This window comes from Nestor notabilis, unplaced genomic scaffold (genome assembly GCF_000696875.1).
Source record: "Nestor notabilis isolate BGI_N333 unplaced genomic scaffold, ASM69687v1 scaffold11251, whole genome shotgun sequence".
In the NCBI taxonomy this organism is placed as follows: domain Eukaryota; kingdom Metazoa; phylum Chordata; class Aves; order Psittaciformes; family Psittacidae; genus Nestor; species Nestor notabilis.
In genome coordinates, this window is record NW_009915263.1 from 116,556 (window position 1) to 132,052 (window position 15,497).

A 15,497-nucleotide genomic window follows, 5' to 3' on the forward strand; every position below is an offset into this window, starting at 1 on the left:
AGTTAAGCCTTGATTTCATTAAAGAAATAAAATTTCTAAATTAGGTATCTTTCTGTTTTCCAAATATGAAAAATAAAAATTAATTATGAACAATCAGTAGATATTTTGAAAGCAATAGAAGTCTCTTTATCTCATAGATACATTCATATTTTTAATATATAAGCAACATCTAGAGATGACCTTCTAGATATGATTATAACCAATATAACAAAACAGATCAAAAACATGGTGGTGAAAGAAACTTATATGAAATTGATGAAGGTATGAGAGTGTCCAATACGCTTTATAAGAGAAAGAACAAGGACAACAAGATAATTTTTGAAGTATTTTGGGAAGATAGGTTTCAAAAAACAAAAGTAATAGGGATACTAGTGAAAACCACTGCAATACCACAGAAGAATAAGACAGACAAGAGGATACCAGCCTGCCACAACTAAAGTTCTCCAATGACTTTAAACACAAGAAAGTCAAGCAGAAAGATCAAAATAAGTGAGATTTTTTCTGAACCAGTGTAAGAGACAACGTTTGAGCAAGGACAAAAACAGAATAGCCAAGCATAGGTGGGATGCAAGTAACAATGATGTCAGGAGTAACAGTCATTCTATAAACACAGAAATACGTTAAGTTTTCATGAGAAGTTGGTCTGTTATTAAAAGCAACCAATACTAATAGTTGATGCCACACATCTGAAAATATTTCTGTAAAAGTCTTCAGTAAAAAAAGCACATTGCAGTCAGGCAGCAAATGTAAATAAAAGCAGCAGTAAGAACTGTTGTCTCTATTAGAGAATAACTAAATTAGGTGAATGTTTGGAACTCAACTGGCCTGATAATACTGATTTGAGTATACTTTGAAACTACATAATCCTCTAGTTGTAACTCTTGTTTTATGGACATTAGGTGAGGTTCTGCAAGACTAAAAAAAGTCATGTTATTTAAGAAGCAGGAAAAATAAAGCTGAGAAATTGGAGAGCAGTCTGCTTAATCCCAACAAACAGGAAAAATACTGGCAGAACATTTATATTTATACTTTTATATATATATATACACACACAGAGTTTCTTAGAAGAAAGCAAGGAGATGAGTAACAGCTGATTTGGATTTGTTATGAACAAATCATGTCAAAGTGATTTTTTTCATGCAATGGCAGAGTTACAGGAATTGTAGCCAGGGAGACATCATATATTTTGACATCCGTAAGGACTCTGGCACTGTTTCACATGGGTAAATTCTTATGGAAAATAAGGAAGCGCATGTTTAGAAGACGCTACTATATATCAGATGAAAACCAGTTGGAAAGCTATATTCAGAACGCTATTCATTGTCAAAATGGCAAATGTATCGATGGGCATTCTTGAACCATGCACTATTTACTATTGTCTTTAATGACCAATTAGATAGACTAAGACTACAAATTACATTTGCAGACATGAGTTGCTGCAAATGTGCTGGAGGACTCAATGAGAATTCAAAATGGTACTCAAATCTGATAAATTGGAGAAACAGTCTCAAAAAATATACAATTAAGAAAGTTCAAAGACAAGGTTCCACAGCCAAACTACCCAGAGAAGGAGAAACAACTGAGTAGATCGTAGTTCTTCAGAAAAGACTGAAATTTATATTGGCTCACACACTTAAGGAATCAACACTGTCATGCTGTTTTGAAACAGATATACCAGGGGGATGTAAAAAGTACTGGTCTGTAAACAGGTTGTTTTCTACTTTTTACTGGAAAGGCTTCAACTCTATTACTGGGTCTATTTTGAGGAGGACACAACTGAAGAGGAACACAAAAAAAAAAATCAGAAGTCTAGAAAAGTATGAGTTATGGCAAAAGACAGAAAGAATAGAAGACAGAAAGAATAGGGTTATAAAATTTGGAAGCAAAAAATTGCAGGTAATGATAATCCAAATAACTGGAAATTGTTGCAAGGAGGAAATAAATAATCTGTTCTGTACACAAAGAATAAACATATAAGAAATGATAGAATGCAACTGCTGCAAAAAAAGAACTGGATACTAGGCAGAACACTGGAAAAAGACTGCTAGTGATAGGTCTTCTAAGGCCCCAAAATGTATTTGTTGAAGTTTTTTGTTGGGCAAACATCAGTCAAGAATGCTTTGGGTGTAGTTAAGCTTTCTTTGGGAAAAGAGTGATTCTTTGGGATCAGGTGACCAAGGTAACCAAAGCTCCTACCCCCTGCCCCCTAGTTTCCTATGGTTCCCTGATTACAAAGTAAAATGCAATCCTTCAACCTAGGAAATGTCCAACACTAAGAGTTGCCACTTGAGCTTCAAAGCCAGAGTGGGACCTGAAAGTGATGCACACCATTTGTATGCTAATGAATTCTCTCATCTCTTTGCTCAAGCCATCACAGTAGTTCCTTCTCTCAGCCCCACTTCTCAACTCCCCTCCACCTCCACCCCTTAGGCCAGGCAAGTGCAAAACATGGCATCTTTCCACAAGCACCCTGCCCTCTCCCTCTTCTCTCTTCCTCTACACATTCTACCACCTTACTCAGGAACGCAAGTCCTGAAGCATAACGTCATGTCCCCAAGTGATACCTTGCTATTAGATCCAAGCTTCTTAAATATGCAAAAGCCAAACTTGTGATACAGGTCACACATGGGCTTCAAGAGGTACCAAGTGGAGGGTTACATCCTCTCCCATCTACCTCCCCCACCTCACCAAAGTAAGCCACATGACAAGGAGAGAAAAATAAATACCCCTTACACTATGCAAAGTGACTTTACATCTCCACAGTAAATTATGCAAATTAATGTGAACTCAAAATGGCTTAGGGCTATTGTAAAGGACACAACTACTTCAGATCCTCTGCTCTGTTCTGAATTATTCCTAGGCTTGGTCAGAAACTGCCCACAAAACATTTCTGCACAAGAAAAGGCCTGTGCACCAAAGTGAGGTACTGCCATGCTTCTACATTTTCAAAAACAATTAATTTAGAAAGAAAAAAACCTACATTTGATCAAAGAGCATGGTGAAATATTTTTTTTTGAATTTCAGGTTTTAATTTGAGAAGGAAAAAAGGACTTAACCTAAATGTAATCAAGCTGTTTTGTGAAGAATAAAAATAGATTCCAGCAGATGTGTCTCATGAAGGAATTTTGTATCTTTGAGATTTAAATTAATCAAATTTGGTTTACATTAATCAATGCATTCAAGAGTTATTAGGGAGAAACTAGACAGACAGTGAGACTGCATAGGTGTAATTTCTTTAAGAAGTCATTTTACAAGTTAAAATTTAAACTATTTAAATAGTGAATATTTCAGTAATGTATTTCTTCTGTTACCAAAAACTTAAAGAATTTTTCCATACAGTCCAGTTGGCCAGAAAATTGTCCTCAAGGACAATTTTATCAATAAAGAATATCAAACAAAACACATGCCAAGGCCTACCTGGCTTGTCAACCTGAGTTAAGTACCACTCTAAAACATAAATACGTGCAGCCAGAGATCAAGAGCTCAACCGCTTCCTAAAGTAACAAAACCAGAAAAAGGAACCTAAATAAAATGTAACTGGGGAAGTAATGGGTGCCCAATGGGGTAGTATTTAGGGTAGCTTGATCATACTGGTCTGCTGGGTGATGTATATCAGAGGCAACAGGTACTAGGAAAGGAGGAAAGAAACACTCCTGGTTTAGATTATTTTTGTTGAAACTACTCTGGCATGATGATTTGGTACAGTGCCATTGGATGCATGTTGCTGTGAAGTCATTTTAAGATGGAAATTAGAGATACTTAAATAGAGGAAAAAAATAGGAAAGAAGTATCAACTTTGAGAGTATCTAACATTCCAACAAATAGTGCTCATAAAAAGCAAGAATAAACTATATTTTGAGGTAAAAAATTGTAAGTTTCAAATACAAAAAGACATTAGACAAGTTAAATACCTAGCATCCCACAGATGGATGGAAGTTATAGTTGCACAGGGCTCAAAACCAACAAGTCTGCTGGCGCTTTCCATTTCCGACAAAATCAAAACTAAGCAGAAACAGCTCTTTCTATCTGCCTTTCAAAAAAAATCTGACTGAACAGAGATGCCTACAGACAGCTCTTTCTGGGAAAAATTAACCCCCCCAGATTACCATCTCTTTGAAGCAGAAGCTGTCTTTTACTATACACATGTCTAGGTCTATGTATAGTGCCATGAGATTCCAATTCTTAACAAGGGCTTCCAGGCATGCTTACATAATGGCAACTAGTAAACATAGGAGACATTGCATGTCCCTAAAAGTACTAGTTTAATATAACTGCAAACACAGAGACTTACCAGGTAGCTGTTGTTTGGTTTTAAACAGTAGTTAAAGTAGCCTAGTATAACTTTAAAAATGGCAAAATTTTAATACATTAGAAATTTGCATTAGAGAAGACAGTCAACAGATTATAAAGAAATCTACCTATTCTAGTTAGATACTAGGTACAAAATCTCAGTATATGATCTGTTAAGGTCATAAAGGAGCCTCAAGGTCTTGTTCACAAAGCTGGCAAGCCTGGCAAATACTTAACAAGGACTTTTCAGGACAGGCCTAAGAATTCACAAAGATGGACTACACTTGCAGGCTTTGAAAACACTGTAAGGAGACACCTACAAATGTTCATTGCTTCAAACCAGAGGGTTTGCTCCTCAAGAGGGTGGTTTTGCCCTTTAGAATTTACAAGTTCGCTTGACTGTCAAGCTTTTAAGTTCTGTTCACAGACTTTCAGGAGTTTCCAAGTTTACAACTCTGCAAAAAATTGTGCAGAGTTTGCATTTTCTTTAAACTGACAGACTGCAAAATATGTATACAGCATTCACAGAGATTTCGGCCCTCAACCAAAGCCATATTTATTTAAAGATGCTCATAAAACTCTGCTAGCCATATCCCAGAAAAGCTCCCATCCCCTGAATAAGGCTGTTGGAAGGAAGATGGGGATAGTTTGCTCACATCTTCCACCTGAAGATTCTGCAATTGTGTGAACTGAATTTCTGTTTCTTCTTCAATTTTTAAATAGTTTTTACAGTCAACATCAAATAATTTGCAGGTTAAATTCAGATATTCATTCTCATATTAATTGGTTGTGTATCTTAGAACTAGTTCACAGGATACAATTTCAGTCAAACAACCTCTTTTTTTTCCAAATTCAAGTAACTCCAGTTGAGTAACAGATTGAGTATGGAACACACAACTTTACCAAACTGATTAATTTGGAAGATGTCAGATATTGTTTACATTACCTGAAATTGTATGCCAGTTGTAATTGCAACATGTGCCAGATAAACAAGACTTTTTGTTTCCCAGATGTCCATTTTTACCTCTGCAGACAGCAGGTATGTTTTTACTAATATTTAAACAGGGTCAAAGAGGGTATGGCAGAAAACTTAACACTCTTCTTAAGACAGAATATATTGCTTCTTACCCATTCTCTTTAGGGCATTTTCTTTGTGGCTGAACAGGATCTCTGGCTGTGATGTACCCCTCTATTCACATATGTAAGCTCTCATGAGCTGTCTTGAAAGCCTCTCACTCATGTGAAGTGGCTCACTCAGGCTTTTTTTCAAGCTGCATGTCTGCCTTTTTCTTTGCTTTGGGAATCATGAATTAATTTTTTGTGTGATGTGAAACTGGCATAACAACAGGATCACTTTCTACCTTTCCCATTATAGAATACAGGCACAGCAGGGTTGAACAGTCATAGAATTCCATTGCTTCCCATAGAAAATCTTGAGTTAAAAAAAGAGTCTTCATGAGTAAAAGGATTTGGGATTTCCTGGGAAATGGTGAAAGATAGAAGAGATTAAATTCTTTGGCAAGTGCAAGGTGAGTTTGGGTGGGGAGGGGTTAAAACTGAATTAGGCTAAAGCGTGGTTATTTTGACTTATTAGTTTGGTTATATGGTATGAACCCTGTTCCTTGCACTGGAACCAATTAAAATGCCTAATACGTTACAGCAAGGATTAGGCACGTAGCACCTAAACTAAAAAAGTTTTAAGTTTGCTTCTTTAATCTGTCCCATGTGTCTGTCCTTCTTTCACATAAGTGTCCTGCTCTACCCATTACACATCTCATTACAATGACCTTAGTCTAAGTTAAAATTCACTGTCTGCCTAGCTATTGATAGCTAAAGTACAGCTATAGCTATAGCTGTACTTTATATATTGAGTGGGACGTATAAAAATTGAGTTCCCTTCTCTCACTCCCAGAGCCACTCATTCCCAATTGAATAGTGACAAGAAAAAGAAATATAAAGTATCCCACAGCTTTGAAAATTAGTTCTACTTGTGTTGCAAAGCAAGTACTGTTTACCCTCAATTATTTAAACCAGAACTGATCACAACTACAAATAAGAAAGGAGCACTGTACTTTGACATTAACGTTACCTAAAATTTTGTCACGCAGAATGTTCACTCAAGCTACTTTTAGACAGCATCTTCATAAAACAGTTTCTTCTGGTTTTGCTTACCTCTTGGGTTATCACCAATGATACTGGTTTTGCCATTCCAGTACCACAGCAGCAATGTAGCATCACGCGATCCTGAGAGAATGTAACAATTTCCTCCAATATAGGACTCAGAACGAGCAAGACAGGTTACAACATCCCAGTGTCCAAATATTACTTGCATCAGTTTACCTGAAACATAAAATTTATTGCTTTAAAACTATGCTTTCATTCTTTCTAAGGCAAATTACATATAAAGTATTCAGAAATATCTTCTTTATTAAAAAATAAAACAGATTCCAGAAAGAACTATACTTAAGAGTACTATTTGGTTTTTTTCTTGATTTGGTGGAAACTTATTTAAAAGTGCAGTAGTCCATACAAAAAATATTTACAGTCCATAAATATTATACTTTATTCAAAGGCAAATCATGCCAGAAGGTTTATTTAATTCTGTATGTTTACCTTCACTTTTACAACAGGAAACAGGATGGGATTCTCTTTTAAGGCAAGTTTAAGATAAGTTTACTGATGAAGGTAATAGTGAAAAAGCAAATCTGATGATGATTTGGGAAATGGAGTCAGAAGTTATAGAACACCTAGGACTCAGAAGAAATTGGTAGTGTGAAAGCTGCTTAGAAAATATACCATATGCAGCTTTTGAGCATCTCCTTGAACAGAGAAAAGGAGATTTAGGTGAAAACTTACTCTGGTACCCAGGTTTTTCCATCACCATTTAAACACTTCGCAATAATTTCCACCAGTATCTTTCCCTATTAAGAATTTCTGTAATGTTCAGAAAACCTCAGAAGACAGACCTGTAAAAAACTCTCTTACCTGTTGCATAGAGGACAAACTCTTGTACCGCTAGCAAGAGACATAAATGTTAAAAAGAAAGGAAAGCCTAGGCAGTTAAAAATGAGCCATTCAAAAGTCTGTATAAACATGAACATGACTATTACCTTTTAACCTTAACTAAACAGGACAATATTTTCAGGAAAATGTAAATTTGGATGCTCACGCACAGTGGATGTGGCAGAGGAAACACATGCAAGGTCACCTACATTAGATCTCTGCCAGACCACCCAGCCAGAGCCTGGCTCCTACACAGTAAAACACAACATGTGTCCTGCCAGCAGCATACATGACCTTATGAAATGAGAATGTAAGTACTAAAATCTATCTCACTGGATTCATGAAGCCTAGCAACTGCAGATTTTGTAGGGCCAAGACAAAAGATACATACACACACTTCTTAGGCAGCTGCTTGGACCAATCAGGTAACATTGGCCAGGCCAAATTCTGCATCCAGTGACACATAGAAGTGTGATATGGGATGCCACTAATGTGTAATCTCAGATTCCTCAGCCCAAATGACTATGCATCCATTTTTGCTTCAGGCTGAATAAAGAATGAGGAAGAAGAGAAGGAGAAAAGAGTGATGGCTTTGGAGGGATTAAACACACAGGCTGAAAAAGAAAGGAAATGCAAACTTCTGTACCTGAAATAAAATCTCCTGGAAAGTTTTTTAAAAAAATAACTAGTAATGTGACAAATGGTTACACAAATTTGAGTTGGGACTCAGATTAAGCACATCTTAATAAAATATTTTGGTGCATAAATTAAAAACAATTAGCCACTCAGTTAATATGGTTAATAGGACACATTTTATAGCCCTCAATACAAAGCCACTGTGTTCATATCCAGCCACTAAATAACACTAATGGTAATAAAAGACTGAAGGGAGTGGTTCTGAGGAAGGAACAAAAATAATATTAACAGCCTGATTTGTAACAGAATATCAAAAAGGTAGTTGTATTAAAGTGGAGAAAAACAGAAAAGAAAGAAAAAAACCCGAACCAAACAAAAACCAAACAAGAGAAAGATATGAGCATCTACAAAAAAGAGGGAATGAATTACTTTAGTATATGAAGAAACAATCGGATAACATGATGCAATTTAGAGGAAAGCTGTACATCAGATTTAAAACACAACACTAACAAAACTCATTAGGCAAGTATAATCCTCCAAGAAAAATTGTGAAATGAAGTACTATCAAGTGAGCCTTTTCTGACTGGAAGGGGCAAAATCCTGGAAGGTACATTTAATGTGCAGCTCTACCTTGTATCTGAAAGGAGAGTACCTCAGCGTTCAAGTCTTTCACTCATCTCATTGAGTCTGTAATAACGTTCTATAGTGGTCACCTCTGCACACCATAGATTTAATCTGTGCCGCAGTCACCTATCTCAGATGCTGACCAGTCAATAGATTCAGTAAATGTTACTGAACTTCACAGTTAGAAGCAGTGAAACACTCAAACACCTCATTTTAGCAATCTACAAAAACATCTTATTGACTGTATGTTTTCCCCTGAAAATTCAAGTTGTCAATTACATGGTTTAGATTTGAGAAGAATTTAATTATGTGATGTATTTTGCAGTTGTACAGCCATAGGTATTCAGCTACCTGATGTGATTTATACTTTTAGAACAGAAGTTTATGCTATAAACATCGCTGAGTTACAGAGATCTCTCTTTCAATTATATTCTGTGTTTATAGGTTGTGTTCTAGGAGCCAAACATTTTTCAAGGCTATTTGTTTGACAGTTGTTCGGGTAGGTGCACTACCATGTTAGTTTTACTTAGTTACTGTGCAGCTAAGGTTCAATCAATTCCATTAAAACAACAAATAAGCTTTTGCTCTTTTCTATTAGTAAAATAATTTTTAAAAAAATCTTTAGTCTCATAAGAGTTCCTCAAGTTTGTTGTTTCCTTTAATATGAGTTGTCCTGTCTACAGAGGAACATCAGACTCAGATAGCCCTTTTTGACAGAACACATTTTCTAGTTAACGTTTTATTTGACAGCTGTGCTGCGAATAATTAAAAGAAAAATAAGACTTAAGTCCCTGCACTACTGAATCTAAAATGCTGTCTAGAAATCATTCCCACTGCTGGTGGAAGGTTTTATTGTGCTTCTGCTATACTAGCTGTGCTAAGAACCCATGATTTATGTTAAAAGTATTTCCTGTTAAAAAAAAAAGCCCAAAATCTAATAGGAAAAAAGTTTCCTTTTCCTGTATGTGCTAAAATATAATTGAATTCAATGCTTATGATCATTTGCCATTAGGCATTACTGATCACATCATCTTCTTCCCTTTCTGTTCTGTTGATTTCAAAGTATTTCACTACTATATTCTCATTTTAATTCGAAGCAAAATAAAGTACATCTGAATTCACTTGATTTATGGTAGAGCTAGAGTTTCTATATTGACAAACAGGAGACACACAGAAGACTCAAGTCTTCTGCAATTATTTTGACAACTGTATTTTGGTTTATATCATAATTAGCTATGCTAGTAACGAGATGCCTGGGGTTTTTTACTTACATGCGGAGGACATAATGAGATATTTTTAGTTCAGTTTGATACAGGACAAAGCTACCAAAATCATACAGGTTCCTTCTATAGGTGTAAAGTAAAATATATCCTTTGACATAAAAGAATTAGCTCTCCGTTCATATAAATCAAGAATATACACTGAAAATTTATTACCGCTAACTTTTCCGAAGATCTACTTTAAATTCACAGGTTTATGTAAATTTATTTTCATCAATAAGAAAACGAAACTAAGAAGGGTCTAACAAGATGCCTGTATAATGAATTGTAGGCAGTCAATATGAAGTAATTGGAACTTCTCATTTATACTCAAGGCTTTAAAATTGCAAAAATGACAGATATGCTAAAATATGCCATGAGATCTAGTCTTAACAGATTTTCATTAAAGACCATCCTGTTTTGTTAAACATTTTGGTCTGCCAAGTGTGAAAAACACTGTTAATTAATATATTTAAGAAATGATGACAAACATGTAGGATATTCCCTAGGGATTAATAACCCACTGGAAAGCTTGATGGCACACACACACATTAACCACACTGGGTCATTAATCCCAAAGAAGTACCTTGCAGTGAGGTCGCTATTCCCATTATAAGATAATGAAAGGGAAAAAATCATACCTATTTTTTCTGGGGCTCCATGGCTTTTAAATTCCTATAGCTCTTACACTGAAAGATTCTTTTCTATTTAGCATGACACATGCATGACTTCAATGATTTGGATACATGCCAACTGACAGACTAATTTAACTGTTGCCCATTATATCGATCAGTTTATGTTATATGAAAGAATTTAGTGGCTCCAAATCAGTTTTTCTATTATAGTATAGCTTTCAAAGGCCTTCATAAGTATTCTTTCACCAGATTTCAAGACTTCACTTCTGTTCTTATTCTGTTCTTATTCTGTGGTGCTTGACTGTATTTCCTCCAAAAAAAAATTCTCTGGTGTCGAAAACCAACTAGTTAAATTCAAGTAAGTACTCTAAGAAAAATTAATTCCCTGGGCATGCAAAGCTTCCCAAAAAATTCATTTACTTGTGGAAACTACAGTGTAAAAAGAGGCATGCCTGTCATACAGATTTGGAGTGTGATGTTTTGGCTAAACAAGAGCTCTATGTCTTACAGTTGCCACTATTGCACAAAAATGATAGCATTTGCCATTATTCCACAAAAATTTCTTACCAGTAGGTAAGAAAAGATTTGACAAATATTATTAATAGCACAATAAATGCATACTCCACTTTCTCGCCCCACTCCCCATTCTTTCCTTATTTGAAACAGCAGGTTGACAATGAACAGTAAAATCTTTTAGGCTATTCCCATATTTTAAAAATACATTACCTGAGTCAGTAGAATAAACTCGGAAACTCTTGTCCCAGAAGCCACAGACCAAGATGTAACGATTATCAGAGGTGATGACAAAACATTGGGAATGCACTTGAATGCTTTGGTCTAAAAGGTCAGTGATTTGCCTCCTGTGCATACCTGTATTGCTGGCTGAACAGAAATACACACAAATCAAGAAACTTTAGCATCCACATTCACAGAACAAAAGCACATTTTAGAAACTAACATTCACACCAAAACTATTTCTCATTGATGTTACTTGGTTTTTGTGGCAGGGATATTCTCTTTCTACTTTTACTATAAAATACTCATTACACTTCTGGGAACAATGCTCATGCCTTGTAGTATATATTCTAAAATAGGAGAATGCCCTTCTTTAAGAGAAACATAAATGAAAGAGTGAAAACAGGAATGATAAATAAAAATGTAATAAGCTTCCTTCCCCCCTTCTAGTATAAGAAAGTAAGAAACAGATGAAAGGAATGTGATTAGAAGACAGTACATACAAATATATGCTATATAGGGGCTCGAATGCAGACAACACTGGAATTACGATTTCAAAACCGTACACAAGTTGTATTTCACTGCAAGCATTGTAATTTAAAAAAGAATACCTGCAGTAAACATCACTACCATTCACTACTTTTATAAGCACTGCACAAAAATTGACCATCTTATCTCCACAATCTCCTTTACGGTTGAGAGAAAATATTTACCCTACTTTGATCACCTGCTGTTTTATTTCCCCTGATAATCGTGTTTTGTGAACCCACAGAATGGACAGGAATCAATTACCGAACATATTTTTCATATTATATTTGTCCTTATTCATTGATGTGGGTGCATAGAGATATATAGTTTCCTACAGATATGTATCATGAAAATCCCACACTGTAGGAAGAACTTTGAATGTGCTGAGGGAACCTGACTCCCATAACAGGCAAGTAAGTTTGCCTGGGTTTGTCTTCCAATTGCTCAGAACACCAATACTTTCACTCCCAGCGGTCCCCTGGACCTTTGTGTCCTGGTCTTGAACTCTTCTTTACTCTTTGTTCTTTAACTTCTTTCCATTCTCAGCGGCTAGCCATCCCCTAAAGCCTTGGGCCTATTCCATTTACTCTCTATCAAATCCTTTATTTATTTATGCTTTCGCTACATTTAAAATGTTGATACTGTTTTGTCCATATGGGTAGTAAATAATTTAGCAAGGTATTGACACTTCCTCTGCAGGTAACACATAATAGGGCCTTGACTTCTGCTGGGACCATTGAAAGAATAACAACAATGCACTATATATGCACAGTGAAGTGTTCTGTATGATGAAATGATGGCAAATAACACCCCTCAAAACATGCAGATTGATACATTCAGTGTGGATAAGACCTTCAAAAAACTTCACCTCAAAAACAGGTCTAGAATCAATGCTGGTTTACATCTTCCTGTGCAACTGGAAAACGAGGAGAGCAGAAATCTCTCTGTATGACTAGGACAGCAACAAGAGTCCTGCTATAACCATAAAAGTGTAATTTTGTGGTCCTCTTAGGTGCCATTTTTAGGTAAATGTGTCTAGCCACAATTAAAAACCTTTACTATTATCTACATAATTACTTGCTTATACCCAATGATGCTACTTAACAGTGACAAAGAAAGCCTTAAACCTTTTAAACTATGTCCAGTGTAATCACAAGGCTGATTTGAGATCTATTGTACAAAGAGAATATTAAACTATTTTTGAGAATTGTGAACATTAATTTTAAAGGTGTTTATACCAAACAAAAGTCAAAGTATTTTCTCAATTAAAAGCAAGGTTTTTTTTGGTTTGGTTTGGTTTTTTGGTGGGGTTTGTTTTGTTTTTTTTTTCTGTGATGTTTATATTTCTAAGATCTACTTGATAGCAAGTTTTAAAACAGAATATACATTTCTTTCTCCAAACACTTTTTGGATTAAATCTGTTTCAGAAAGGAAAGGAGAGTTACAGCATATGTCCTCCTCACTATAAATTATAAATATTGCATTATTCAAATGGAAATTGATTTTAGAAACTTTGGAAAACCTTTTATCAGCCCTATAAAAGGGTTTAATATGCCCACACTTTTCCTGATTTAATTATCATAGAGCTTGCCCAGCAAAATGGCTACACAGCAACAGTCTGTATCTACAGACCAATACAGTGCAGTCCCCACTGTGATATGCATATTAGTTTTGAAATTAATTCTCACTAGCTGACAGACCTGACAATCTAACCTACCCAGGCAAGTTTGGTTTTGCCCTGATTTTTTTTTTTTTGTGCTTCTATAATTGGCCACTTCACCTATTTTTCACTTAAACAACTATTCTGAAATGGACAGTTTTAAAAACAGAGCTAAGTTTGAAGACCACTAGTACTGGGGGCAGGAGGAATCCTGTCGTCTTTGTTCCTGTGAACTGTCCTACAGCTAGATAGTATTTTGGGGTTAGGTTGTTTGAATTTGCTATTCGCCATGCTGCAGGCTCTTGAATTATTGTCCAAGTATGCACTCCCCAAAGTTGGATCTGTAATGAAAGAACTGACCAAACTAACCATGCTAATGGAAAAATCAGCTCTATATAAACTAATAAACCTCTATAATAAAAAGTCATGAATTGAATCTATTACACTGAGTCATTAAATAAGAGACATTCCTCCACCCCTTTTTAATATAAGAAAAACATACACAAATTTAACTAGTGATGCTGATCAAAAGATGCAATACCCTTGAAAAATGAATACTAATATCTCAATACTAAAACAGAGTGGGCAATATATTTCAACTTTGAAACCACTTTGCAGTTACACATTAATCCCCTCAGCCTGAACAGCAGGTCTATGAAGAAAGGATTGATCTCCTTTAATGATGAAACCCTGGCACCATGGTTTTATTTTTCACAACACGGCGCAGTTAAGAACCCCACTGTTATTATGAAAATTTCCTCAGCAAAGGAGCTCCATCACATTACCAGTGCACCAATTCATCATAACGTGCCTCGCTCCTGCTCATCAACAAGTCTGAGTGATGAAAAGATCCAATATTATCCTGACAGTACTTCATGCACATTCTCAATCACACATTATTACAGCATCCATATTAATTTTCACTGACACGCGTCCTAGGCCTGTTCAAATTAGGCAAACCAACGAGGGGGAGTTGATGAAATACCAGCATAGCCACAGCTCATTGCATTCCAATTTGCATGCAAATGGTTTATCAGGAAAATTCCATTCCCAGCAACCAGCAAGTGAAAAACAACCGTAATCTACACTTCAGGGCCACCATACAGAGCTTAATGAATCGCAAAGAGAGAAGGAAGTGACAGACCTATGAGAGGATCGATTTCCACTGGCAGCTGGTAAGGCTGGTCTTGCACAGCACCTTGATGAGCTGAAATTTAGGAAAGAAGATTTAAAAACTTTGCATTTTTTTAATACATGGAGCCACATACATTTTATAAATCAAAGCTACATCTTTTTTTTAACTGTTCAAGATTCTTCTGCATCAAATGAATTAAAAAACCCCACCAAAATTTCAGGTGCTTTTGTGGCCTGCTTATTAAACATTTATTTTAGATTAGTGCTATTCTGAATGTATGCCATCAGCAGCAGCTTTGGTCCTCAGCCATAAGCTCTAGCAGATGCTTTACTGGGAACCTCTCCTGTCGCAACAAAACAAAATTAAGTGGTAAAGAGCACTGAAAGCAAAATGTGACAACCATCTGCTGGCTGTAGCAAATACTATTTCCCTCTTTACTTTTTAAAGCTCTGCTTTGAACAACTGAAGCACAAAGGCTTTTTTTTTTTTTTTAAGTCAGTTTATGATGCAGACAGGGAAATCTCATAGTCATCCAGTATTTCAGGATTCATCCATCACCAAAACCCATTTATTTGCAATTTTACATAGAAGTTAATAAATAATTCTGCAAACTACATTTCATCTGGGAACCTGGCACACCAGTGAAATGCCTACCTCCTGAATTTTTCCCTCAGTTTTCAAAAAAGGCCCTTTTTTTTCCCCACGGCCTCACTGAAATCAAACATGAAAGCAAACAAACTCTCCTTCCCCAAGAGCCCACAAGACATTCTTGGAAGTGGAACAAAAATAATGGATGAACACTTAACCTGTGATTTTAATATGTTACCAAAAATCAGTATCAAGAGAAGGTTTTCATAAGTAATTGGGAAGTCAAAGTTATGCTGCAAGGAGGTACTAACAGAAAAAAACCATGACAAAATGGAGGTACCCTATTGGGTACCAGTGCCATAAGATATTAGTAAAGCCACCAAACTCATACACAAAAGCAGGAA

General features: G+C 35.8%; 1 protein-coding gene across 1 annotated transcript in view; it reads right to left on the minus strand.

The window, feature by feature from the left end:
* The window catches only part of LOC104413139 (lipopolysaccharide-responsive and beige-like anchor protein), a 42,499-nt gene that overhangs the window by 21,671 nt on the left and 5,331 nt on the right, over nucleotides 1-15,497 (minus strand). Inside the window, exons 3-5 of the mRNA XM_010024058.1 lie at nucleotides 14,515-14,568; nucleotides 11,174-11,329; nucleotides 6,463-6,630 (exon numbers count right to left, since the gene is read on the minus strand). Of these exons, the coding sequence (XP_010022360.1) occupies nucleotides 6,463-6,630; nucleotides 11,174-11,329; nucleotides 14,515-14,568 (378 nt within the window). The remainder of the gene's footprint in view (nucleotides 1-6,462; nucleotides 6,631-11,173; nucleotides 11,330-14,514; nucleotides 14,569-15,497) is intronic.